The sequence below is a fragment of the Cardiocondyla obscurior genome, linkage group LG24 (assembly GCF_019399895.1).
Source record: "Cardiocondyla obscurior isolate alpha-2009 linkage group LG24, Cobs3.1, whole genome shotgun sequence".
In the NCBI taxonomy this organism is placed as follows: Eukaryota; Metazoa; Arthropoda; class Insecta; order Hymenoptera; family Formicidae; genus Cardiocondyla; species Cardiocondyla obscurior.
The window spans coordinates 2,780,365-2,808,068 of record NC_091887.1 but is presented as its reverse complement, the minus strand read 5'-3'; the positions used below and the strand labels follow the sequence as shown (position 1 = coordinate 2,808,068).

Genomic DNA, 27,704 nt, shown 5'->3' with positions numbered 1-27,704 from the left:
AAACGCGGCGCGCCGCATATGCTTCTCGAGCTGTATTTCGCGGACGCGCGTCAAATAGATCCCGACGAACTAGCTGCGGCGAAAACGGGGCAAGTTGCTCGCTCGTAATTATTTCGAAACGTGTGCCGCAATTATTTATCCGAGACACGAACGTACGGCTTAGGACGGAAGCCACGAGGAACAATGACCGCCACGCGCGCAAATTTTCACAGATTGTTACACACCGATTTACACGCCGGATAATCTCGCGATGGCGTATCCGCGGGAAACATCTTAACACTCGTAAAGTCAACTCGCAGGGCTGGAGAGGGAATAGATTCCACCCTTATATTTTACCCTAATCCCTTAATCCGTTTATACAACGACGAGAAATTTTATCCGACGGGCGTGAAAAGTTTCAGCGGAGGGGAGGGGGAGGGGTGTCAAGAAAAGTTTTCCTCGGCGCGATAAATGAAAATCAAGCGAGAGCGATCTCGCGAAATTCCACGGCCACATTCGACGGAGAGAGAGCTTTTTATACTTTTATCTCGGTTCTTCAAATACATTAATTTTTTTTTCCGTTCGCTGTATTAAATTCCCGTTCTCGTAATGAGAATATCCTTTTGATGTTTTGAACATGATTACGCGAACGGCTCATAACAGAATCATTCAAGTTGAAATGCATTTCGCGAAGAAGGAGAGAAACGAGAGAGGGAGAGGGGGAGCATTGTCTTTGTGATTCGTAGAGAGAATCTCGCGAAGAGCAACCGCCACGTTCACCCTGCCTCCCTCTCGCTTCTTGCGAGCCCTTAATCCCTTTCCGGGTTACATAGCGGAAAGAGGCTTTGCCCAGTGAGCTTGTCGTCGTTCTTCCGGAAAGCAGCTCGTTATTGCGATCCACAATTCACCGAAAATCTCGTAAACTGCTCCCACACCGAACAAACTATGCGCGCGCGCGGGTGTGCATGTAGAAAAAAAAAAAGCATCGAAACTGTAAGCTCCCCTCCCGCAAAGAATTTTCTCATTACGGATCCCGGGAAACAAATTAACAAGGGCAGCAGCTATTCCGATAAAGTTTTTCAATCACGAATTATCCGCCGTTATTTATTTTTCGAATTTCGTAAGCGAGTTTTGCCATTAATGCCATGAATTTCAACCGAGCGCCTCGGTTCACTTTATTGTGCCGAAATGAGCTAAGAAATTGGTCAAAGAACTTGGTGGATAAAAGCTTTAAACCCGGCTAAATATCTCGAGCGAGCTGAAATTAGCTCTCGGGGACGGTACTATCAGTTCTTTTAGTACGGCAGTAAGTAGATATATGGAATATCTCTCCTAGAATAAGGCCCATTTCATGTTACAGTCTCAATTCGCGAAAGGAAGAAAAATAACTTAAGTTTTATGCAGCGCAATACCGTGTAGACTAGTCTCGATCTAGCTTTGAAAATAGCAGATTTGGATACCCACCCGAATCCGAACGACTCCGCGAATAATATATTAAATGAAAGATTAATATCTTGGAAAAAAATTCAAAAAATAATATCCTATCGTTCCTAGCTATTAATAATTCCTAGCTGTTCATTTTCCGTATATTTTATTACCAAAACCCATTACCAAAGTACATGCGACTCACCGATTGATGCGCAGTAGCAGAGTTTTACAGCAGCTGTAATCTGCAACATAAAAATAAAAAAAAATGAAATAAAAGAGCGAAATAATTTCAATCTTATGAAAAAAAAAGAATAATAATTTTAAAATAATCTTGACAATTAAAAACTGTTAATTTTGTGAAAATAAATAAATGATTCTTACCCAAGGGTTGCTCTGCTAAAGCAAGATGCCCATCCTGGACCTCGTCCTCCTCTCAGTATGGGATGCGTAACTTCCTTCTGGCACAGGTCACTTGCGAAGACCGCACACCTGGTGAATTTACAATCGCGAGTTAATTAAAAAAAAAATTTACACTTGAAATGTGTCGCGTGGTAGTAGATAGCCAGCCAGGCACTCGCGTTCTTAAATTTCGCAAATCAGAACTCGCGCGGTTACTTAACGACACTCCCGAGAAATTGACCGACGAACTGGCTACAGTTCGTATAATTTTTTGTATCGGCGGCGGGAATGTCCTGAAAATTTCCTTCCGAATTTTTATTTAAGCAAAACTATTGTTTTACTTAGATAACTATTCTAGGAGAACTGGGATATATTAATTACATGTAAAATTATGTGGTTAGTCAATGCCTAGCTAAATCTAATTAAATTTCTGAGACGCGAGTTATGCGAATCCGCTTTCATTTATATTATTTAAATATTGTTTTTTATTTTACGCGGGGGACTGAATTAGATTATATTATTTTTTATCGCGACTATATTTTTTTAAGTGGTTAGTAAGAAAATTAATTCTTACTCACTCGTCGATGCGCAGCAGCGGAGTTTTTTAGCTTCTAATCTGCAACATAAAAATAAGAAAATTAAATGAAGGAGCGTTCGAACAATGTTCAGTATTGAGAAAAGAATGATCTTTACGCGAGCATCAGAAAACGTTAATTTAATGGAAATAAAAAAATCATTCTTACCTTCGGGTTGCTCCGCTGAAGCAGGATGCCTCTCCGAGGCCTCCTCATCCTCTCAGGAAGACTGTGGAAGACGTCCAGGATGAAATGAAGTAACAGCCATACTATAACAACGTATAAATAGAACGTTAACCAATTAAATAAAATCGCCCCGTATCAAGTATTGATGTACGCACTCTACATGAAGTATTCTATACAGAAATACTGTTCGTGTATAAATCACCGATCGGAGAAACTAAATTACATCGACCGGAAGCTTTATTCGTTAAGCGCGATTTACTTTATAACCACGTGCAAGTGTACGCGCGGAGCTTCGCTATGTGCATGCTACCTGTTCAGCTGCCGGCTATGGAATTCTGTGGTGGGAGTAAACATCAGGCGAGCCTACGCCGCCCGATTGAAGCCACCGCGCGACTTTGTTTATGTATTATTTTAACCACTGTAGAATATAATCTCTAGAAAACAAATTTATCTCGACTATTATAAAATAGAATAAAATATTCATTTCAACAAACTGGCAGCTAGTGCCATACGTCGTGCGATATTTTATGCTATTGAATTAATTGCATTCTCAACGCAATAACGAAACGCCGCGCTTTGCGATGTCTAATTCTTACAAAATACACGAACAATATTGTAATATTATATTATAATTAATATTATTTTACGCCGAACTTATTTTCATAGCGCTGATATAGTAAAAAATATTCTCTCATTAGTTTGATAAGCAGCAGTTGAATTAACATACAACGACGTTGTAGCAAAGAGAAAAAAAAAGAAAGAGAATATTAAATTTTAATTTTAGAAACGCTTGACAACATATTTACCGCTTAAAACTAATTTTATGCGTAATTAAAACGATGCTTATTCCGAGGCTGCTCCGCCAAAGTAAGATGCCTTTCGGAGACTGCTTTCTTCTCTTTTCAGTCCATCCTCTCAAAGTGTTAGACCGTATCGTCCTACCTCGCACAAAACCGTCACCTAAAGAGAATAAAAATTTCACATAGATGAAATACTTCGAATATTCCATCTACCGCAACGAAATCGTGTGCCGTGGAAGGAAGTATTTTTATTACATACAATCAGATCATTAATATATATAATAAGGACGCATAAATATATAAATATATAATTAAAAAAATAAAAATTAAGAAGTATTGACCTATAAAGTATGCGCTTCCAAGTAAATAATTTCCGCGCAGAGTTCGATGATCGCAGAGAATAATTTCCATCGGTCGACGTCTTCGTTCAGCAAGCGTAATTATTTCTCGGTGCTCCTCGACATTTTCGGTTGCCGGCAGGCAGGTGAAGACGAAGAGACGCGTCGATAGCTGGGGGTCGCGTACACCGCTCGCTCGCTGTCCTCTTTGCTGTCTCGATCGGCCGCCTCGGACTTCTTTTCGTTGTAAAAGAATACATATAAGTATTTCTGCCAGATTCGTAACATGCTCGACTGCCAGCGAGCGAATATTAAAGTGACGCCGTAACGATATCGCACGAGTTACGTACGCCAACAGTGCGCTTATTTTCGCGCGTCTCTTTCAAGCGCTACAGACTTTGCACGTTAAAATAAATTACGTATGTCGATAATTATATTAAATATTACAATTACTTATACGTTACGAGCTTACAATCGGTGGATGCGCTGCAATATTCTTCGATTATGGTCCGCTGCTTCTTTTAAGTTCCCGACTAAACGAATCTGCCATTAACTTTTAATACTACCAACTGTGTTTTTGGCGGGAGCGACACTTACGTGTCTAATGAGAACGTCGATTGGTAGTATTAATAAAGGCTGCTTCGTTCGATCGGAGCATAATCGATCGAAATAGACCCAAATCAAATTTTTATGAACGCAGGTTAGATTCAATCTCTACTCAGCTCGCTCTTTCTAATTCTAAAAAATCTCTTTCTAATTCTAATCAGAACATGATAAAGAGCAGACTGAGCCGAGATTAAACTTAATTCGCATATTAGAAATGATAATTATTAAATTATTTATCGCTTACACAGAACAGCAAAAATAAATATACATATAACTGATTTATAAATGTCTTAAAAATTACCCATGGAGACGCAGAAAGCGCTTGGATATGCTCTCCGATATAGATGATCGGTCGCGGAGGTGAACGTGTCGCAGCTAATCGCTTTTTTAGCTCAATATGCCTACGAGAATGCGCACCGGAGCTTTGTTTAGGCGTGAGACGTCCTCGAATCCTCTTGACTAAGTGACCTTCCGTTCCGTAGTGTAAATATCCACGTACACCCCGCGGAGGTGAATGTGTCGCAGCTAATCGCTTTTTTAGCTCAATATGCCTACGAGAATGCGCACCGGAGCTTCGTTTAGGCGTGAGACGTCCTCAAATCCTCGCGACTAAGTGACTTTCTGTTCCGTAGTGTGAATATTCACGTACACGCCGCGGACTACCTGCTCCTCGTACACTCGCTGTCTCTCTCCCGTTTGTCTCTCTCATGCACCGTCTCTCTCAACCACCTTCGCACAGAATATTATTTCTACATTTAATTCAACGTTACATTCAATGTACTTTGATTCTACAACGGGATTCTTACCTTGGAATATTCGTCGATTAAATCAATCGGCAATGTCGCCCTACGCCGGGATACATCTTCGTATCATCGCGCATAGCGCATACGTAATATTTCCGGTTTGTGTGGGACGTGTCTTGACCGCGTGCTCCGTGCTAGAACGTCGGCGAAGAAATGGGTTGGGGAACGCACGTGGCGAGCGGCCGACTTCCGCTTATCCCCACTCCAGCGCGCTCTGCTCTCCCCACCACGACGTCTCTATTCGCAATATTCCTAGACGTGTAAAAATGGTCGGAAGTGTCTTTTTTTACGTGCGGACGATCGAGCAAGAAAGCGTCAAGTCGCCGCGGCCGATGTCTTTCTAGATCAAACACGGCTGATTCTCGGTACGTACAAGAGGCTCCGATTTTATGTATTACTCTCGATTATCGCGTTACCGCGGGATTACGTCGAGCGGCGTAAAAGCTACGCGGATGAATTCGACGATGCGCGTCGGAAATTATGCTGCCGTGATTCGTACGGCCGTAATTAACGCGCCGCCATTATCAGCGAAACTAAAAGCGGCGGTAAACGTCCCGGAAGCCCCGGCAGGACTCGGTCTCCTCGAACGTTGAACGTCGACGGAAAGCCACGGTAAAATTCAAAAGGAATAAAAGTCCGGGCGACATAAAACGCCCGCCTCGCTTGACGGCCCGAGTTTTAACGCGATCTTAATCCCATAACCGACGTACCGTTGAAATAAGTCAACGCAGCTCTCGGGAGAAGATATTCGAGAAAGTATATTTCTCTCACGATTTCCTTTGGACGCTTTCTCGTGCTCGACGTTAATTTCTTCCCGCTTGTTTAAAGATGCGTATTTATTGGAAAACAGTTCGCGAACTCTGTTAGCGAATTGCTCGCGCACGCTGCCCGATCTGCTTCGCCAATAGTGCAAACACAAAGTTTGCGAGGGTTTGAGAAAAGCAGATGTTTAAATTGAACTTTGAAACTCGCATCTTGATTATTCACTCACGCTCATTTCGAGCTTCTCGTAAAATTATCTCATGTAAATTCGTTAAAGAGGCAGAATTGCGGTTTACTTACGAGCTTCTCGAACATGTAAAATAATTTTTAATAGCTTGATTGAGCCACGGCTGTTTTTTTTTTTTTATTTTGTAAAGCAAGATAAGAACATTAGAAGAATAAAGAACATTAATAATGGAAAATCTCATTGTTCTATATACCATTTCTACGATTGCATTTCCTTCCCAGCATACACCGATGCACTCGCAGGCAATTGCACATTTCTTAAATGAAACCGTATACCTTTCTTTTTATTTATTTTTATTTTTTGAATTTTTTTTTTCGAGCTTAAATCGACTTGTCTCATTATTTCCCGCATGAAGGGTTTTTCTCGCGAAAGTCTCCGTGATTTTAATATTATTTTAATATTACTTAGCGTAATGAAATAAAATTCTACGACATAAAACACGTAACGTCTGATAAAGAGTGCTCGATTTTCCGATAATATGTTTAATGAAGAAGTTCGGATTACACAAAATATTCGGTTAGTCAGCTAATTAATATCGATGTTCTCGTTCGGTATTTTGATATTTATCTCGTGACGTTTTTTATTTATTTTTTTCTTTTTTTAATATACTTTTACATTACTTGATATATCTCGGTTGATATCAAAGGAATGAATGGCGCTCGGAATACCGTAAAAATGTATAGCAGGACATATGCACGGTGATTTAAAGTGCATTTAAAGCAATAAATTTTATTACAATATTCCGAGTTTCTCTCTAGGATCTATATAAGACGTAAGATAGATTCTCCTTTTCTAAAATGCTCTTTTTACGCCGACACTTTTTACGATCGTTAAAGATGTTTGCGCCTGTGCTGGCCGTGTCGTAAATCGAACGTAGTTGTTAGAAGCGCCGTGCTTGACTTTTACGACGCGGCAACAAGCAACTTTGCAAAGACGTATGCATATTTCATTATTTCGCGTCTAAGAAGTGGGCAATTAACGGCGAGTTCAGAGAGTACGTCGTTTCCGATATTAACTAGTCGAAAAGTTTTGACAATTTTATTCTCCGATGGTACATCGTTTTATCCGCAATTTATATCAATTATTCCCGAGAGTTAAATGTTTAAACGACGACTGTCTACCCCGATTTAATTTTTAATCGATAGAACTAAGATAAATAATATGTGTAAAATGAAATAAAATATGTTTAATTTGTGGCTGCACAAGTGTTCATGAACAAAATGCTTTATGTTCCAGGCCTCGTTTTTCTCGACAGCACTGAAAACCCTGATCTCTGTGTCTACTGTGATACTGCTTGGCCTCATATTTGCTTACCATGCCTTAGAAGTTCAGGTATGAATGATACATCTCTCGTGGCATAATAGGTGAATATTTGAATAAAATAGAGAAAGCTTTAAGAGAGCCATTTAAATTCAAACGCAATTCGACCTTTCAATTTGTACCGGAGATGTAAGGGCTGTTATCTATTCGCACGCATGATTGCTACAGCTCCATTTTCGAGCTGAATTCAATGACATTGAAAATCATGTCAAACATCATAAAAAAAAGAAAGACAAGTTTTATTCGTTATTAATATCGTTATTACAATTTTTATGCGCCAACAAATTATTTTTTTTTTTACGATTTAAGAAAAATTGTTTAAATTCCTGGCGATTAATAAGCAACCGTGAAAAATCGGAAAAACGTAAAAGCGAATCGGTTTTTGCATTTCGGGGGAGTTCAAGCATTACATTTCACCCCAGTGATCACGGGATTTAACGGTCCTTGTCCATTGGACCGCTCGGCGAGATCCGGATAAATCGACGCAACGCGACGCGGAGCTAATCGAACGGATCGTTGCAAAATAGCGCGAACGTGATTTCGCAGGTACGCGAAAGAGTGTTAATGCGCCGCTAATAAAAGGCCAATTGCGTCTCTCATACGTGGCTGAGCTTTATGTATTCCGCGCACGACATGCCGTCACCGAGTGCTGATTATTTGCGCGTTCCACGAAGCCTTCGTCGAGAACCTTTGACCCGTAAAATGAACCGAAATGAAACGACGACGTGTCTGCAACGCGATCAAATGCGTAACTCAGCGCCCCTTTTCGGCGCTTCAGATCAATAAGCGACGTCGCGAACTTCGCGCGGAAAGTTGGGCGACTTGAAAACTCGCGCTGGGACACTCGCCAAGAAAACCGCTGTTTATTACAACATTCAGTGTCTCCTCCGCTCCATAACGGGAAATTTTTATGGCGGAAGCTATAAATAAATCTCCACTCCACTGTTCTTTTCGAAATAAGAACGCGAAGTTATGTCTCGTCGCGGAACGTTGAAAGCGCTCTAGTTGCTTGGTAAATTTTCATTGCGTAACATTGATAAAGTATGCGGCGTATAATTTAATTACGTTCTGGCGCGGCAGAATGCCGGCGAATTATTATGTCCGGCGAGAAGGAAATCTCTCTGAGCTTCCACTTCCGGTCTCGGTGCTCGTCTTAATGAGATACCGATGGCCGGCAGCTAGGCGAGCTTCGCAAAGTCACGCAGAGTCCGGATTGGCTTTCGAACGCTTGAGCGCCAACTCAAATATTGACCGTCTTTCAAGTCTCCGACGTCGGGGAGTCACACGTTATTCATCAGGAGTTACGCGAGGAAATGGCTGTGCAATTTAGATATTCGATTTCTCGGGTAGCTCCGAACGAGCGGAACTTAAACTTGACAGCGCGGGCAGGTACCAGCAAGGAATTTTGAGAACTTTGGAAAGCGATTGCGAGTAGTTTCGCGTTTCGGCGAGAGATTCTCCGTAAATTTTACGACGGAGTCCGTTTTTATCCGTCGCGACGTTAGAAGTTTTAGAATCCTTTTAATAACAAAAGATAAAAAAAAGAAAAAAGATTTCTTTCAATTAGCATTGCGATAAAGTCGTCCTGTGCTTCGAAATAAATTTCAGAAGCGAGCAAATAAATGGGAAATAAATTTTGGTAACGTCGGTATGAATGAATTGCTCATGCAATTTACGATATAAATTATTCTCAAACCAATTAATCTTATACTATCAATCTGTTTTTCTTCTCTCCCCGTTCACGTCTGTTGAATCATTTTTTACGAGACGTCACGTTTTTGATGAATAAAAAACGGGTTTGTCGATGTGAATAGTTTATGTTTGGCAAGCTCTCGTTTGCCTCATGTCAATTTTGCTTAACGGAAAACGGATTAATGCTAAATGTGGCCGATCAGCCAAGATATAACAAATGTGCCCAGAGAATCGCCAGAACCGATCGCGACGCGAAAAAAAAAAGGGATAGGCGATAGCTGCCAACATTCCTCGCGTATCCCGAAACGGATAATTTCGAGTCAATGTAGCGGAAAAACGTTCTTCGTCAGGCTCGTAGTCGTTGCGCGATGCAATTTCCCTGCGATATATTGTAACTCCGATATTGCAGCATCTTTGCGATTCGAGGTGAACCAATGTGGCGATGTTACGAGACCGTAGCAAATTTCTCGTGCTTCTGCTTTTCTTTCTCCCGATGAAAAGAAAATCGTCCAGGTTCGAGTTCAATAAAGCGAGAATGCAGATTTATCCGTTGCGTAATTTGTTGAATAAATGTAAGATATTTTTCATAAAACTTTTATTTATTTTGTAAGCATCGCGACTCGTAATAAATATATGAAACGTGTGGTTGAGTTCTTTTCAAAGGGAGACTTTAAAACGAATTTCAATTCTATGTTTATCGAATCAGTCCGTCGCGGTTACATATTAATTTAAAATTATGAAGAGTTACGTAAAATACGCGTTAATTACTTTTTTCCTTTTTTTTTTTTGTTTATATTACGATCTGCTGCGAAGATTACAGCCCTGCAACTCATTTAAAGACTCGTTTAAAATCGGGAATCCACTGGGGCCTATAATTGGTAATATTAGGAGCGAAAGGTTCCAGCTTGATGACCAGTTCGGTTACACCAAGCTGGCTCACGCAATCTTGCGGCAACAACGGCTGGCTTGGAGCCTAATGGCCTGCTGACCTTTCGGCACCTGTTGATTGTCGTTCATCAACGATTTGCATGCACAGATTTACCAGGATTCACCTGGTACTGTGAAACGAAGAGGGCTTCCCCGGGGAGACATTGTTCCGATCGATGTCACCTCGCACAGGTTTCCGATCGTCTCCTCGTTTACCGCCACTTTCTTCCCACCCACCCTTCTCTTTGATCTCTTGCTACGTGCAACTGTAAAATCAAATCCCTGCAATGCGCCCTTGTCTTCCCGATACATCAAACTTCCATCTCCTTAATTTTAAATACAAAAATAATTTTCATTTATTTTTTCAATATTTTTTTTCCGCGTCGAATTAGCAAGCAAATTAATAGCGCTGCTAAATTTGAACAAAAAATAACTGAGCCAATGGATTACATTTAAAAAAATCACGAGTTCAGCCAGCTGCGGCATCTCGAAATTCGTTATTAACATTTTACACTTTTATCATCGCAGTAATCATGTAATGTAAGCCCTTCGACGCTCGTTAGAGAATATCGTGATACTGCGGCCGCTCAGATAACGCGAAGGTTAGAAGCTCCGACACCGTTATAGATTCATAGGTCCATAAATCATTGATGTGCAAGCTGGCCCTACTGTTAGACCCTTAAATAGGAGTACCGCGTATCCGGCAGTTTGCCGTCGTCGACTCGTCTTATCGCGCGGGCCTTTTGCAATACGGCTGCCCGATGTGCGGCAGATTTTTTTTTTCTTTCTTTTTTTCCTACCTCGCTTTGTCCATCACGCGATGATTCTCGCGTCTTCCAGGTTATTCCACCGGATATAAATGGACTCTTACTGCATTATACTAATCTATTCAGGACGCCGGCGGGTCGCATCTTTCGCGGTCGCCGGCTGAGAGATACGAGCTGCAAAGTATCCGCGATGTATCACGGGTGAGATATCGCCAAGATATAAAAGATTTCCGCGCATCTCGTGATGGATGCATCATATCCTCGCCGAGGATCCTGGAGATCCTTGGAGTAGAACAGCTCCATTGTCGAAGCGGCGACGTTCAAAACCCGCGTGGTTCTAACCGACACGTTACGAACGCGGAAACTTAAGGGATGATTTACGATACCGTGAGATCGCGGATACCTCCCGCGCAGTTTTCCGATAATAGAAAAATCTGCGGTATCTCGACGATTCATAACGTTAAAATCGTGTTAAATATACAACGAAGAACCGAATTTTTAATAAGTTTCTAATTATTTAAAACACTCGTATCCAATCGTATGTTTATTTTATACTGATCCGAGTTTAAAAAGCACTTCTTTTCGTTCAGAAACTACTTAAAGAAGCGCGATAATATAATAGAATTTTTTATACTCCGTGCACTCTAAGTATAGCCCTTGAAACCGTATGTTCGTGAACTTTTGTTCATAAAATAACATCAAGAATTAACAAAGTTTTCTAAAATGTTATCTTGTTTAAAAGCAGCGTGTACGATGTTTGAAATGAAAAATTTGTGAAAGTGTGCATGGAAATCTCTCTGACCGGGTGGAAAATGAGGGAAATGGGAATGAAATGAAGATCCGGGATGTCGAAGGGCTGTAAGATAAAAAAAAAAAAGTTTCACGGTGATACAAACCCGATGCGGTACAAATCATACGGTACGCGGTTCGAATGATACGTGCTCGCGGTGCGCCGGGTCCTTTAAACGCGATCTGTTTAGATCTGACAGGATCGTTACCGAGTTAAGGATGATTTGTTGCCGGAATGGCGGTGGCGTGTGCACAATAGTTACAGCGGTACGGATCTCGCGCGCGAGATAGACGGCGATAAACAATGAATACGTGGCTTAGCGTTTTAATCAAGTCAGGGCAAAGCGGCGGCGGCTGGAATTCATATTAATCGCGCGTGGGCTCAAAGAGCGTGTGCGCCCTCGCGTCCGGAATACGTGAGCTCATTTGTCTCGATTGCCAATCTCGCGTGAATCGATATTATAATCGACGCGCCTAAAAATCGTTTTTAATCGCGTACGATAATGCCGATAGGGGAGCCCGAGCGTGATTAATTTATTCGTTTATTTGTCCGCCCGGCGAATAATCGCGCGAGGTAAACGAGATTAATGGACGTTTTTCGATAACGTTTAATTTCGTCAAGTATTTGAACGATCGACGATACATTTCACTTAACCCCCAATCGTGCTGTGTACTAATCTCCCGAGATTCCATCCGTATTATCAGGGAGCTTATTGCAATTCTTAATAAAGGGGATTTAACGGCTTAAATATATTTTACACGAAGGTCTCTCCCCCGTGTACGAAAACACGGTAAAATACTCAATTTAAACCTCATTATTAATTCAAATACGTTGAGGGGAATCATATTTGAAGTACCATTATGAAGTGAAGTGGTTCTCGGAGTATTATTCCGGATATAATGTTCGAAACAATAATCTGATCTTTTAACAAAACGTTTCTCCGGTTAAATACAAATATTTTGACTGTCGCAAAAATGCTGTGTTTTGTTTAATCTATCGTTTTTTTTTTTTTTTCCTTTTTTTTTCTCTGTTGAAACAGTTGTTCATGATCGATAACTGCGCCGACGACTGGCGGATTGCGATGACCTGGCAGAGGATGGCGCAGATCACGATGGAACTGGTGATCTGCGCGATCCACCCGATCCCGGGCCAATATTATTTCCTGTGGACGACCAAATTGGCGAACAGGAACGGCGACATTGGCTCCAAGTGGGTGCCGTACGACGTCACCCTCTCGCTGCCGATGTTCTTCAGGCTCTATCTCATCTGCCGGGTGATGCTGCTACACTCGAAGCTCTTCACGGACGCGTCGTCGCGAAGCATAGGGGCCTTGAATCGCATTAACTTTAACACCAGGTTCGTCCTCAAGACCCTGATGACTATCTGTCCGGGCACGGTATTGCTGGTCTTCATGGTGTCCCTGTGGATCATCGCTTCGTGGACACTTCGACAGTGCGAGAGGTGAGAGCTTAATCGCCTAATTCCGCTCGATGCGCAAAAGAGACGTCGCGGAAAAGCTTACACTTTTTTTAGCATTAATAAAATCTTGGCCTTAACTATTTAAGCTCGATTGATTTTAATTGATTTTAATTAAAAATTCTTTCATTCGCGCGACGCGTAACAGCCGAAGCTTGTCGGCGGCAGCAGTCCGCTGCTCTCGTTTTATTCACACGATTCGTTATTCGAATTGCGGAAGAGCAATGACACGCGTATTTCAGAATCATATACAGATCAATGGGCGCGACTCATTTGCGTCTGATGATTGATCTACGACCTGATAGCGCGCACCGTCCGTCGCGCTGCCACGCCGTAATAATAAATTTCAACGTGTCCTTCCCGCCGAGCGGGGCGGAATCTCCGATTGGGGTCGCCGACTGGGGCCGCGAATCTCGGGGACCGGCTGATAATTAAATTCCTCCCGTAAATAGTCGCGAGCCGATTTCGCAGGAATAATCAATCTTCGCCCGAATTGTACCGAGAAACCCAGGTAGCTCGAAGGGAAAAGATCTCTCTCGCCAGACGTTCTACGAAACATACCCGCTTCTTCTTAATGGACGCCGGCAGATCACCTTCCCGCCGTCCTTAACTGAAATATTTATCACTCGGGGAAATGTATGTTCCCGGGTCGACGCCGCCAGCATCCCGCGAAAGTCCTCGATGCGGGATGAGGGCTTTTAAACTCCGGCGATGGCGCCCGGCTGTTTTCATTGTTGCCCGCCGGGCAATCGTCGAAAACGACCCTCGTATTTGATTTATCGCGCTCCACCTTCGCTCGATAGTCGATTATGATAATATGTCCGATAACGCTGGGAGCACTCGGCTTCCCGGCACATTTCCGACGCGCGCTAGATGAATACCTACACGAATATCCGAGCACCGTCCTGCCTCGCGGGGAATTCCGGTTAACAAATGGAACGGTATTTACGAATTTTCAATTTTTCCTCGGTGTTTATCCCGGCAAATCACGCGTTACATTTTATTAGATAAATGTTGTGCACGTGCGGCACACGGCAATGCGCAAATTTATTAACAGCAGAATCTTTTCACCGCGCAGTTTAGATAAACGTAATTTTTTTTTTTTCTTTTTTTTTTTAATGTATAGTTTACGAGTATTGTGGAATTGTGAATTCTTAATAAAATTACATTATCGGTTTTCATTACTGTTAACATTATTATACATTACGTGAAATACTAGGAACAATTGCGTATGTAATTTATTTAAACCTCTATTTGATCAATATTATTGCTATCGAGACTTAATAAAGTATAACACAGGTGTGTGTGTTATGATTTTCTGCATATTACGTATTTATACAAATTATGCTTGATGAAACGTCATTATCGGTCACTATCAACTTTATCCCGTAAACCGCATAAAATGTTTATTTATCGAAAATAAATAAACATTTCGGAATTCACTTTGCAAAATGAATTATCGTACATGATAACGGGGCGCGGCATTATTCAACTAAAGCGCGCGCGGTCTGGGATTATCGTGTTTTGCGGTGCTGCATTTGCATCCGTGCTCAAAATTAAAAAATCAATTTGATAATTTTGCACTCGCGTCAAGCGCGAGCCCCGCGGCCGGTTTTACACTCGCGAATTACAGGACCGGAAATTGTCGCGAGATACCAATGATATTTTATTCAGCGTGCGTCTGCACGTGGCCCGCGCGAATTTCCACGACAATAACGCGATTTTCACGGTACGCGGCCGACGAATCGGTCGTGCAATCAGCGTCGCTACGAGAATAATTCGTTTCGCGGCGCCCATAGAGCGGAAGCCGTTCGTTACATCAAGCGCGAGTCATCATCGGCTTCATTGGGTCCAAGCGGGGGTGAAGGGGGACACAAAAGAGGTCGTCACGTGAGTTAATCTCAACGAAGAGGCTTTCTTTTTTATCGCCGATGTCCCTTTTTTTTTTTTCGTCGCGCCAGTAAAACGTTATCGCTTCTCATCGAGAGATTTATTAAATTCACCTAAACTCGTCTGTAGCTAAAATGTTGGGAGACACCTGATTCGTGGAATACCCCACGATTTTTCGCTCGATAAAAAAAAACGGTAACCGTCGGTCAGCGGTAATCGAGGAGGGCCGGGACCTTCGACGTCCAAAAAGATGGTCCGCTATCCATGACGGCGGGACCGTGTAACGTCGTTCGTGTAACGAGGCCGTTAAAGCCGCTTTACGACGTGGATTACAGCAGGACGCCCGCATAGTCGCCCCGAATCCTCTTTGCGCCCGATAATGAATCTCGCGGGGGGGAGGGGGGAGGCATAATGTTATCTTTCATCCGGCGTTACTTGCCCGGCGTTTGCTTAGCCTCCACGTGGGGATCAACGCGGTTACGGCAGAAACGGTACCGAGCTGCCAATATAAAGAGGGGAATCGTGAAATTCGATTATCCAGACGGTAACGTCCCCTCCAACGTCAAGAACGTCGAAATGGACTTTTTCTTTTCCATAATTTAATGTCAATTAAGGGCTCGCTCGCTCGCGTAAAGTAACGTGGGAAAGAAATGACTACGTAGAGCTCCGAATCTCATTACTCTCACGGCGAAACTCGAGAACCGTTTAAGTTTAAAAGGAGAGATTATCCGTTTCTGAATGTAAGGTGTACAGTTTTCAATAGAAATTTAAAACCGTGAAATTCTAAGTATCGTGAGCTCCAAATGTTAAGCTCGGAAAATTTCACGGGCACAAAGGGCTTAAGGATCTACGTAAGATGCTGCATTCATCTTCGCGCGTGTTCCGCCATTACGTTAATGCGTCTGTCGTTTTGCCGCAGGTTCCACGATGAGGAACATGCAAATCTCCTCAACGCCATGTGGCTCATCGCCATCACGTTCCTGAGTGTCGGTTTCGGCGACATCGTGCCCAACACATACTGCGGTCGAGGTATAGCCGTCTCCACCGGAATGATGGTAAGGGCAGAACGTAAGCTGACACGGAATCGCGATTTTCGCCGCGCGTTCCCGTGAATTTTATTCCCCTCAATCATCCGCCCTTCGCGTCAATCTGACAAACGCGATAACGTCTTCCGTCGAGCGTGCGACAGCTTGAGAAAAGAAACGTAACGCGTCACAGGGAGGATCGGATTTATCTCGACGATATTTTTATTCTTTGGTAAAATCGCATTAAACAATTTTTTTTTTTTACTTTTTAATTTTTTTTCGTCTGCCGGGACATTCATTATTATATTTAGTAAAAAAGAAAAAAAAATTATTACACGCCGAATGCGTTAAAAACTGCAACTTGAAAGACTGAAATTGTACCATTCAGTCTTCTGTAAATGCGTTTACGACCCCGTCGCAGTCGCTTCAACGAGGACTCGGAGGAAATTAGGAGGCCGCGTTATGCGCATTGTACCACCGATCATGCCGGTCGTTAATCCTTACCGTACGCGGCCGCCACAAACTGCGGGACACGATATACGCGACCGCAGCCGAGGCCGAGAGGCGCGCGAACTCCGCAGGCATGCGGCCCGATGTAACTCGCGCGTTAAGCATCGGGGGGCTTCATTACAGCCAGCCGGGCGTAATGAGCGTCGCGAACGAGGGACTATCGATCGCCCGTGATTTGTGCGTGTCTCGGGTGAGTTTCGGTCTACGATCGCACGTAGCGATCACTCGTAATTAAAGGCACCGCGGGGACGCAATAAACGCTGCGTCGGCCGCCACTCTGTCAGGCGATGTCCAGGGTTGACCCTTGTTGTCGTCACGCTACTTTACTCTGGCCTTTCCCCGCTAATTCGCTGGCAACTCGTAACCGTGGTCGAACTTTACGGCTGGTCCCAACATTGTTAACTAATTCCTCGTAAACTTCCGGCCGCGGCGGTCGTGAGCGCGGCGCTTGTTTCCGGGAATCCAGTCGCGGCTATAATTTACAATACATTTCGAAAGCTCGTCTTTACGAGACCTCTTTATTCTCTCTTTCTCTCAAACGTTAGCGCGTGTCGTAAATTGCACGAAATAACCCTCCGCTTGAAAGTTTCGCTATTAATTGCCTACGTCGAACGGAAAACAATCCCATCTAGCGTTACCTTTGCCTCGCAGTGGAACAAATGGATCCGACGATCGATGAGAGAGATTTTACTTTTGAGATAATAAATTAATAACTATAATAAACTGCGTGATAATAATCAAAATAATAATTACCGTGCTAGAAGTCAGACTTTCAGCAGCGATATCTTAATTCTAATCCGGAAATAAATATACGCCGCGCATTTATTCACTTCTCCTTTTTTTCATTTTTCTTTTTAATTTTATTATTTCTTTTTTCTTTCTTTTTTTTTTTTGCTTTTAAAATCAAATCGAAAAGAAGAACTTTTCCGTAATATCAGACGACCGACAAAGAATCGCGAAAAGCTGTCGCCGCACAAGAAATACATTTCGAATAAAATAAAACGATTCTTTCCATTACGTTGAGACGAGCTTGAAGGGGGATCGACGAGAATCAGGAGGTTCTCCACCGAAAAAGAGACGTATGTAAGATCCCCGGGAATGCGCGGATGACGGTGGTTTCGGAATCGAAAAAATCTCACGTAAAAGCAGCACCCTGAGAGATCGCATTTTCCCGAAATTTCAGGGCGCCGGATGCACCGCTTTACTGGTGGCGGTCGTCTCCAGGAAGCTCGAGCTTACGCGGGCGGAGAAGCACGTGCACAACTTTATGATGGACACACAATTAACGAAAAGGGTAAGGCCACGTCTGTGGTGTTCCTCTCTAGCATTCTATTGTAAGACCTTTGTGCTAACAGCAGCCTTGCGGTGGGAGAAGGGGGAGGGGGAGGGAAGAGGGTTACACCGCAGGGAAACTCTCGGAATTTCGTCTATTAACTAATTGTGATATAATAAAGGGTGTGACACGGAACGATTCTAAACTAATCAACTGAAAAATATACACTGCTGCGGGGAGGAAAAAAAAAAGGGGGAAAAATCAATGGAAAAAGGCTAACGAGTGATCTGGAAAAAGCACACGAAGAAAGTTTTCTATACCGGGAGAACTAGTACTGGTTTTATATTAGTCTATACTAATCTATAATAGTCCGTACTACTTTGGTATCGACCGATATAATGAAGAGATACATGCCTGTCACATGAACTACATTCTTTTGCATTCGAAACTTTTTCTTCAAACATTCATTCGGCTCGTAAAACGTAAAAGTTTAAATTTGGTTTCAGTGAACTTCATTTTTCAGCCTTTTATTTTTACGGTTATTTTAGGCGACACTTTCTATGAACTTTGGATATTAATAATAAATAGTATAATATTCCAATAACGATGTGGATAGGTTTCATTATTGCTAAATAAATTTAATTAAAGTAGTTCAAAGTATAAGAAACTGAAGCCGTAGTAGCGGTATAATGCAAAATAACTTTTTCGTTTGTTTAAATGAATATCCTTGCTTAAACAACGCAGAAGATTAAGCGGAGAGTTTTACAAGTATCCAAGTTACTTTTCTGCATTGTAACAATTAACTATGCGATGTTCTTACTGTATTATTTATTCTGCACAAGTTTCTGAATTAAGAAAGGTAACTTTTAATGATATGTATAGCAAATAATAAGTTTCTAAAGTAAGACGACAAGTAGTTTAAAAAGAAGTTATATTATCTCAGATTATTCTTAGATAATTTCAAAACGATATAATATTTTAAATAAAATGAAAGAAAAATTAAAAATTTACGAGTTTAAAATATTAACGCGCTGGCCGTCGGCAGAGTTGCAACAAAATTCTCAATTCACGTTTAAATGTAAATTACAGAATTTACTTGCGGTTTCAGTGTTTACGATAAAAACTTTTTTGACAGAGATAATATTTAGTTTTCAATTAGAGGCGATATAGAATTTCTTAAACAAAGAGAACGGTAACAAGGTATAATTGCAGAGGTGGTTTTGAAATTACACTCCCCGACAGTAAGAATCAGAAAAGCGAATTAAGCACGTAATGAGAGCGTGATGGATATCATTCCTTTTATATATATATATATATATGTATAGCATCACGTAATTTTCCGGCTGAGCCACGTAATAAGAAAGTATCCCACTGCGACTAAGGTTGCCTCAGAAATAAGCGGACTACATGAAGTCTCTTTGACCTTTAGGCAAAACGGACTACCCTTCGTTGCCAATCTGAATTCTTAATTTCGCAGTGCTGAGAGTGTCACGACATTTTCGTAATTTTCGTAAGAGTCGTAATAGCAGATGTCGGGATTTAAGTAGTCGAAGACGAGATCTTGAATTCTGAGTGTGTAGAAAAACGTGCGAAAATCCAAGAACTTAAAAAAATCTCATATATACCAGTCTCAAATTCTGAATAATTGTATGAAAAAAAAAAAGTAACAATGACGAAGCTTGAGATATTACAAGACTGTGAAAATGTCAAAAGTCACAATATAAGTACAATAGTTTGAAAGATTTATTCCGAATTTAAGCACGGATTTGAGAACTGAAATGCTCGAACAATTTCTCCGTGTTAATAAGATAAAGCGCATGTCAAAGTGGAGAATATTCCAATGCAATAGATCATCATTTGGGATGAACAAGTTGGTCAATGTATCATTGTCACGTTAGTCTTCATCAATTTCGAATCTGTGCAAGTAAGTTCTGAATAAACGAAAAAGTCAACGCGAAGCAATCGCGAGGCGGTAATAAAAACGCAGAGCTAACTCCGAGCGCTTTTCAATATCGCGAAGAAAAATTTTCCTACTCCTCGAGCACTTTATAACGACAATAGGCGCTATAATTAACCGCTATAATTCACCTGCATTTCGTTGAACCTAAATTACAGTGTAACGTAAGTTTGAAAGTTCGCTTCCTGCCGGTTGGAGAATATTGGAGGCTCGAAGTGCAAAAAACTTTCGGAGAAAGTTACGGGAGATTTGCAAGCTACGGCACATAACGACAATCCGATTTCAAACGCAAAGACGAAAACAAAGTCGATAAGTTCGCGGCTCGCTCTTTATTGTAGGCTCGGGGAAAGGAGAAAGGCTATTAGAATTCGAGGGAGAGTGCAGAGGGTGGAAAAGTGTGCGACTTCACCGCTGTTCTTTCCGCGATGGAAGACCTTTGACAAACTCGTCGCACGAGTTTCGCAAATCGTGGCATAATCGTTCGACCGATGTCAGAAACGGAAGAGTTGACGCTGCGAGTTTCGCAGTCCCTTCGCTACGCGAAGGTGGGAGGGGCGGACTTTATTCGAAAGTATCGCCGGGCCTCCGAAATCACCCTCGAAAAGATTCCGTCTTCGCCTCTTCATCCCGGGACACCGCGTTAATTAAGCCAAGTTCGAAATATTCCGTTCGTTTCGTTTAATTACCGTTCGGCCGAAGGTTCTGCTCGATGTGAGCGCTGGTTGCATAAGTACGGTCGCTTCTCTCCACCTCCGGATCGAAGCCTTCAACCATACGGCTACTGAAATAATTATTAGCCAGCGTTTATTTATAAACCTTGCAAATATCAAGGAGTGGTAACGTAGAGCTATACACGTGACCGTATCGACGAGTCTTTTTACGCCGTTTTAACCCTCGGACGCATATCGCTTTTTTTCACGTCATTGCATAAGCGGAATCGATCTGATCCCATCAGCGCGGCGGCAAAACAAACGTCAGTTTCTTTCGGAACGGTTTTTTCTTTCTCTCTTCGGCCGTGCAAGATCTACATATCGAGCGTACGTAGGCATTTTTTCTCCGATACGCAGCGACAGGATATAGAGTTCAGAAAAAAAAAGAAAAAGAAAAAAAAACATGCTATCTTGCAGTTTTCTTTTTAATTGACACTCGTGTGAGTCAAGAGCGTACATTAATAACTTAAACCGTATATTGCAAATGGGGCATTAATTATTCCTCAACGCTACCTCTCTTGGCAAGATCTCGAAAGGGATAATTGACCGTGACATTGAATATCATAGTTAACGAGCTGCGCAATTAATGTTATAAAATAATGTTTGCTCAACGAACGTATAGTTTGAATAATTCTGCTTCGCGAATTGCGTATGCGTGTGTACGTGTTGTAAAAGTACATCGCGTACATCCTACGACCTAGTATTATTTTTTTTTTTTTTCCTATAAATAAAATTATCCAACCCTGAGGACGTAATAAATGATCTCTTCATCGTCTACGGTAGAAACCTTGAAAAGTTTTCAAAGCCTCAAGAGCGACAGGGATATATTTCCGATAAAATATTGATGCGATATCCCGGAGACCATTAGACGATCGACGAAGGGTTTAGCGGCCCGAAGGGGGGAAAAGCTTGAGTGACAAACGCTGTCCGCTCTGTTGCAGTTGAAGAACGCCGCGGCGAACGTGTTGCGAGAAACGTGGCTGATTTATAAGCACACCCGCCTGGTGAAGCGCGTCAATCCGGGACGCGTGCGGACCCATCAGCGGAAATTTCTGTTGGCGATATACGCGTAAGTCGATACTACCTCAGATTACGTTTCGTATTAGATGGCCGTAGTTAGGCCCCGGCGCGTAATCATGCCGTTCTCCCAACTACCTCGAAATTTCAGACTCAGAAAGGTGAAAATGGATCAGCGCAAATTGATGGACAACGCCAACACTATAACGGACATGGCCAAGGTGAGACACGGTGCTAACGAGGGAAACCACTCGCTCGTAAAGCTCGATGGAATATTACAGCAGCATACAGAGGGATTGAAAGGGATTACATTTCAAAGCTCTCTCGTGGCTGCTTAGACGGGAGCCCTCTCCAAATGAGGATTTTGCTAATTATTTCCTTTTCTATCGCGAAGAAATTTGATTTTGCAAAATTATTTACGTTTTTATCATTGGCTCGTTATATTCGTTGCTTAGAGGAAAGAACTTTTTTTTTTTTTACGGTAGTAGACAGTTAAATAATTATTCGATCGAAATTGTTGATCGCGAAATAAGTAAGCCTTTGAATTTTTTTAATTTACCTGCCTGATTCATGTTGACAGACGCAAAACACCGTCTACGAGATCGTTTCGGACATGAGCACGCGGCAGGATGCGGTGGAGGAGCGCCTGGTAGGTCTGGAGGACCGTCTGGTCGGCCTAGAAGAGAAGCTGACGTCCTTGCAGGGTCAGCTGGAGATGTTGCCCGAGGAACTGACCCGCTGCCTGGCGCAACACGCCGAGCGGATGGAACAGCGGCGTAACTTCCTTCACCCGGATACCGCGGTGGCCATGGCAGCTTCCGGCGGCGGCAGCGGCGGCGGCGGAGGAGCGATCTCGTCGGGGACGAGCCTGGGCGTTTCCGGCGGCGGCAGTATCGCGTCCGCCGCACACCACCCCCTGGCCAGCCTCTCCAACTCGCCCCTGTTGCCGCACTCGCGTAGCGTACCCAGTGCGCCCAGTATCATGTCCCTGCATCCGTGGCCGGTCAGCCCGGTCCTACCGCCCGTCTCCAGCCGTACGCCCCACCTTGTGCCGGAAACCGGCAGGCATCACGGCCTCAGTCACTCCGCCACGGTGACCACCACGACCTCGCAGTCGGCCACCAGGCTCACTTCGCAGGCCGGCATGGGTGGGCTAGGCAATAGCCAAGGCTCGGACACGTCGGCGCACAGCTGAGTCTCGTCTCTGCAGCCGCAGCACTCGTATTAAGGCCCCTCGCTGGGTTTCGCGCGCGATCGCACCCCGTGCCTCCAGATTCACTAATCGGTGCCGGCACGCCGCTGACGGAACGTATCGGTTGATACAATACTGCCGAGGATATGACCGCGCCGCGACCGGTCGAAGGCTCGTTCCTTGCACAAACGTGAGAATTCTTGTCTAGAGCGACGTATCCTCATTCGCACCGATCCGCGAAGAACTCGTAACGTCGCGCGTCTTCTCATTGTTGGCGACTCTTCTGCGAATTTTAAAGTAAAGCGATCCGAAGTCTCTCGCGCGGAACAAAAAATTTCGAAGCAAAAGTTAAGTCCGCGATTTATTTCTCCACGGACTGCCGTCTGAAAATGTATAATTATTGAGGATACCACGCTAAGCGGGAATTCTGCGGTAGTCAGGCCGGTCGGACACGATCGTTCGTTTCCCGTGCGAAATTCGTTTAACGACGGGCCTTCTTGCGTCCCGCGCGTACCTTTGAGTCCCTCCACGAAAAATCGGCCGAGCGTTTAATTAAGACGGCGATCTTAAGAGGATTCGGAAATTGAATCGTAATTGTGCGTGCTTTTCGACGTAGCTCTAAACCATAAATCACTCGGCGTTCATCTTTTTGCACCGGACTCCTCAATTATCTGGTTTCCCGCGAGAAGAATCGCGCTCGAATCTCTCGACTCTCCTCGAACGCCCGCTTCTGTCGATCCCTTCCAGTTCCCGACCCTTCACTCGCCAATCTCGGCGGAAGTGCGGCGAGGGAGAATTGAGGATGATCGAAAGAGGAGAAAGACCGGCGGCGATCGACTCGATCGGACGGAAGAGGAAGGAGGGACACTCTCGGGGTACGCGCGGCTTCTTCCACTGGCTGCGCGCTGCTCCCCCTGCCCAACTCGCGTGCCTGAATAACTGTTTTCTTAATAATTAAATGTACGTTCGACACACAGGTACTCCACCTTGTATCTCTGTATACTTCGTGAAGAGCGCGGACGGGCATAACGTGCATGTACAGGAAGCGCGTGTACGGATAAGGACCGTTCCGGAGGTGGCCCAAGCCGACCCTTAAAGCCTCACGCTTAATTAAGGTAAAAACCATCCTTTCCACTATCTCTCCTGACAACGTATGCGTTTAAAAGTCTGCCGTTTACGTCTAAAGCTAAACTGCGGCCGAACTTGTGACAGCGTTTAAGCGGCCTGTCCGGCTCTCTTAAGAAATTGCGCTCAAAAAAAAAAAAAAAAGAAATTCGGAGAATCGCGCGGTCGCACTTCGAATTTATCGGATACGATATTGACTAGCATCACTTAATTCGCAAATTACTTTAAGTTTCGTACCACGTGCATGCGCGCATACATTCCTCCGCTCTTACTGTTTCCGCTGAAGAACCCGTTCCTTCTCAGCCTCCGATCGACGGAGACTTTATTAATTTCGACAACGAGCCGACTCGCCATTTGTACAGGGCGCGTTTTCGCGTCCGAGCTTTTCATCCCGTTACCCTAGAACGGCGTGCTTTAAGGGCCGGCGCGAAAAACTCGACGGGCGTCCTAAACGTATATAGAGAATGAATGTAAAGTGATCTTATCCGCTTTAACGTCCGTATATAAGATATATAAGATATTATATTGTTAGGTGTATACTTGTACATGGCGCACGGGTACAAAAAAAAAAGAAAAAAAAAAAGCGGCTACGTTTCCACTCGAGGGGAAGAGGGTGGGTGGGAGGGGAAAAGAGTGTTGAAGATTTTTACAAATGGGACCGCGACCGCGCGCGAGGGGGGATACCACGGCGCGGCGCGGCGCGGCGCGGGGGGTAGGCTTAATTAAATGAATCGACCAGACAATGGGGAAACTAATTAATTTGCCAACGACTTCCCGTTCGGAGGTGTTCGCCAGGCTTCCTTGTTCGCCGTCGTTAACTGTCGCCGCATTAAGTACGCCTGTATTAATTTACGATCGTTTACGTGTTGCGGAAAGTAATGCGGATTACACACCGCAGCCGTCGTTTTTCCTCGTAATTGCCGCTCTCGATTATTTTGCGACACACACCGCGTTCCTTCCTCGCCGTCTGTGTCTGCCTATCGGTCTATCTGTCTGTCTTTTTACCTATCTCGCCTCACGTCTGAGGCGACCGGTGAAACGTCGCGGAACTCGAAGTCGTCGACTATACTCGGAGGAAATACGTCGAACGAGAAAGCCTGGGAAAGCACTAAAGGTGTCCCGAAGGGCGTCCCGGAAGGTACGCGAGCGTGAGCTCACACGTCACGCGGTCCCGGGATCTGAAGGGAGCTCGAATCCGGGATTTGGACTCATCGAGCGACGCGCGGCTCGAGTTCCTTCCGGTGCGCGACGTACGTTCGCTGTAATTCGCAGCGTTTATTCTTTCCAACGCGATATTTGTCCCGAAGATGTTCAGATCTCGACGTATCGGCACGGCAGTTGTCTTGCCGGCGCAAAACCACAACCGCATGCGACAAACCGAGATTCTATCGAGGCTCTGCCGGGGGCTCGAACGACTCTCTCGTCTCCTCGGCATTCAAAGTCGAACGCGTACCGCTGATTAACATTCATTTGAAATTAATTTCCACGGTGAAAAACATAACTGAGAGCTGGAACAAGAATTTATGAAATTGAATTTGTTTCGAAAATTAAATCTTGAAAAGCGGAAATAAGTCAAAAAGTCGGCGAGAAACGTTTTGTGAGAATAGATTCAGTTTAATCGACTAATCTGATTTCCACTGCGCTTGGTTTAATTTAAATTTACTTCAACAGCTAATTAACACGTCAGATTCGCGGATTCGGTTAACGTTAATACCGTTATCGCCTATCGATGAATTTTGCGGAAGAGAGAGAAGAAAGATCGGTCGAGCCGCCTTCATCCTCGGCCGTTCACAAAGAAAAGCTCACGCGGAAAACAGCTCACTGACGCGGATAAAGTTGGGACCTGGTTTGTCTTGTCCGTCATCGTTTCATTTCAAAAGCGTAGTTTCGCGTGCTAATCGCAATGCGAAACGGGACCAAAATAGACACAATTTTCACAACGTTCTCATACTACTCCCTATGTATCTTTCTCTTTCTCCTTTTTCCTCTTTCTCTCTTTCTCAGTCAAAGATTATTCATTCGGACAGAAAAAGCGAATAAAAAATTGAAAGATTTCAATAAGTACTTAACAATTAAAAACCCGATTAATTAATTTTGATTTTGACTTTATCAAACGTCTCACAGATATAGAAACGATTTTCCTTATTTCGCAGTGACAATTTTTTTAAATAATTTATTTGAAGGCGAGTAAAAGCCAAGAGAAGCATTCGAAAAGTTTCTCGCGCAGCCGAGTCTCTTGGTTAAATTGAAAGATATTTTAACATTTTTGAACATTTAACTTTATCAATATTTCGATCAAAAAAGAAGAGACCATCTGTTTTCACAGAATATACTTTTAACGCCCGGAGGAGGAAATGTCTTGTACCCGCGAATACGACAGTTTATTCGACTTCTCTGTCCGAATGAATTTTTCAATCCGAGTAGTGTCCAACCTCCGCTTTTCCTCCCACAATTTATCTCTAATTCTCCTCGGACTTTTCACACCTCTGTCTCCGCGTCTTCGATTTCTTGCCCTCCGTTTCTATCCTCCCCGCATCCCTGTTCAAAGAGCATTCCTATTTCGCGCGCGACTCAACGCACCGGACACGACAACTCCACGATATTTTTATATAGATTTCTTAAAAGTGCATTATGGTGCCAGGAAGACCACGCCAAGTATAAAAACGTAAACATAAAGCAGTCTCAATATTGGAATTCTTAGGTGATAGACACCGACTCTACAATATTGTTAGTACGTAATTGCGTGGATATGTAGATGATTACCGAGCTCTTCGAACGTAGTGAAGCTACATACATCACGATGAAGATAATGATGGTAATGAGAGTAATGAAGATTAAAGAATGCATCTGGGAAAAAAATTGCGCTTATCGCAAAGCTGCATTGCCGAGTACGACATATGAAAGTTTGATAATAGATTTTTTTCTTAGACATATATCGAGTATTTCGCGAAGTTCTGCATCAAATTTTCATTAATGCTAATGGATTTATTACCCTCAAAGTTATCGGTATAATTATGACATAATTAAGGTAACTTTAAGCCAACTAAACTAATTGTATTCCAACATAATTAAAAATATTTCTTTGCTTTAATCTAAATTAAATAGAAATATTATTTTCTCTCAGATAAAGATTTGAATACATTAATCATCTTAATAAAATAATTATATATTGACATTTTATTACTTATTTAATATTTTTTTAAAGTTTACCTCATTAGATGTTCTACGTAGAGTAACTTCGTAATTACGCTTTAGTTTTCAATTTCAGAGAGAGGAAACTGAAATTCGAAATCTACCAAGATTTTCTAGAATTTTGATGCAAGCTTAGCAAAATATTTTATATGATATTTTCATCGTTCATTTACTCCTTCGAAAATTCTGACGCTGTTAAAAAAAAAGAAAAAAAAAGAAAAAAAAAATGTTAAATATCTATCGTATTAGAGTTACGAAACTTCGAGTCGTCAGAATCACGAAAGTTAGAATCTCTTTACGAGACTTTGAAATTTATATTGGTAATAATGGACCTTGTCGGCTTTTAATACTTGGAATCTATTGATTCTTCGAACTTTGATCTATAAAATTTGCATATGTAAACTTTTCGGTATAGCTGCTTCGAATATTGAAGATTGAGAATTTCTCGAAATAGCGGGGCTTTAAATTCGTAGAACTGCGACGCCGCGATGTTACAAGAAAATTTAAGAAAAATCTTTGATCTGTGAGAAAAAGAGGAAAAAAAAAAAAAAAAAACTTTTTGTCTTAGCGGAATAACCGCGGGACGTTACGTTTTCGTTTTAGAAACTTGTGAAAACTGCTTTTTCTCAAAGGAACATAGAGTCCTTAGAACTTCGACGAGACGTGTAGGATCGGAGCTTCGCAGCCTTAAAGTTTCAGCCTTGACAGTCGCAAATTT

At 42.9% G+C, this 27,704-nt stretch overlaps 1 protein-coding gene across 1 annotated transcript in view; it reads left to right on the top strand.

Annotated features, from left to right (window-relative positions):
• Window positions 1–24,361, top strand: part of Sk (small conductance calcium-activated potassium channel) — an 87,827-nt gene extending 63,466 nt beyond the window's left edge. The window contains exons 5-11 of the mRNA XM_070671908.1: window positions 7,360–7,455; window positions 12,659–13,080; window positions 15,905–16,040; window positions 17,704–17,814; window positions 21,402–21,529; window positions 21,629–21,698; window positions 22,058–24,361. Of these exons, the coding sequence (XP_070528009.1) occupies window positions 7,360–7,455; window positions 12,659–13,080; window positions 15,905–16,040; window positions 17,704–17,814; window positions 21,402–21,529; window positions 21,629–21,698; window positions 22,058–22,672 (1,578 nt within the window). The 3' untranslated portion in view covers window positions 22,673–24,361. The remainder of the gene's footprint in view (window positions 1–7,359; window positions 7,456–12,658; window positions 13,081–15,904; window positions 16,041–17,703; window positions 17,815–21,401; window positions 21,530–21,628; window positions 21,699–22,057) is intronic.
• Window positions 24,362–27,704: the final 3,343 nt, after the last annotated feature.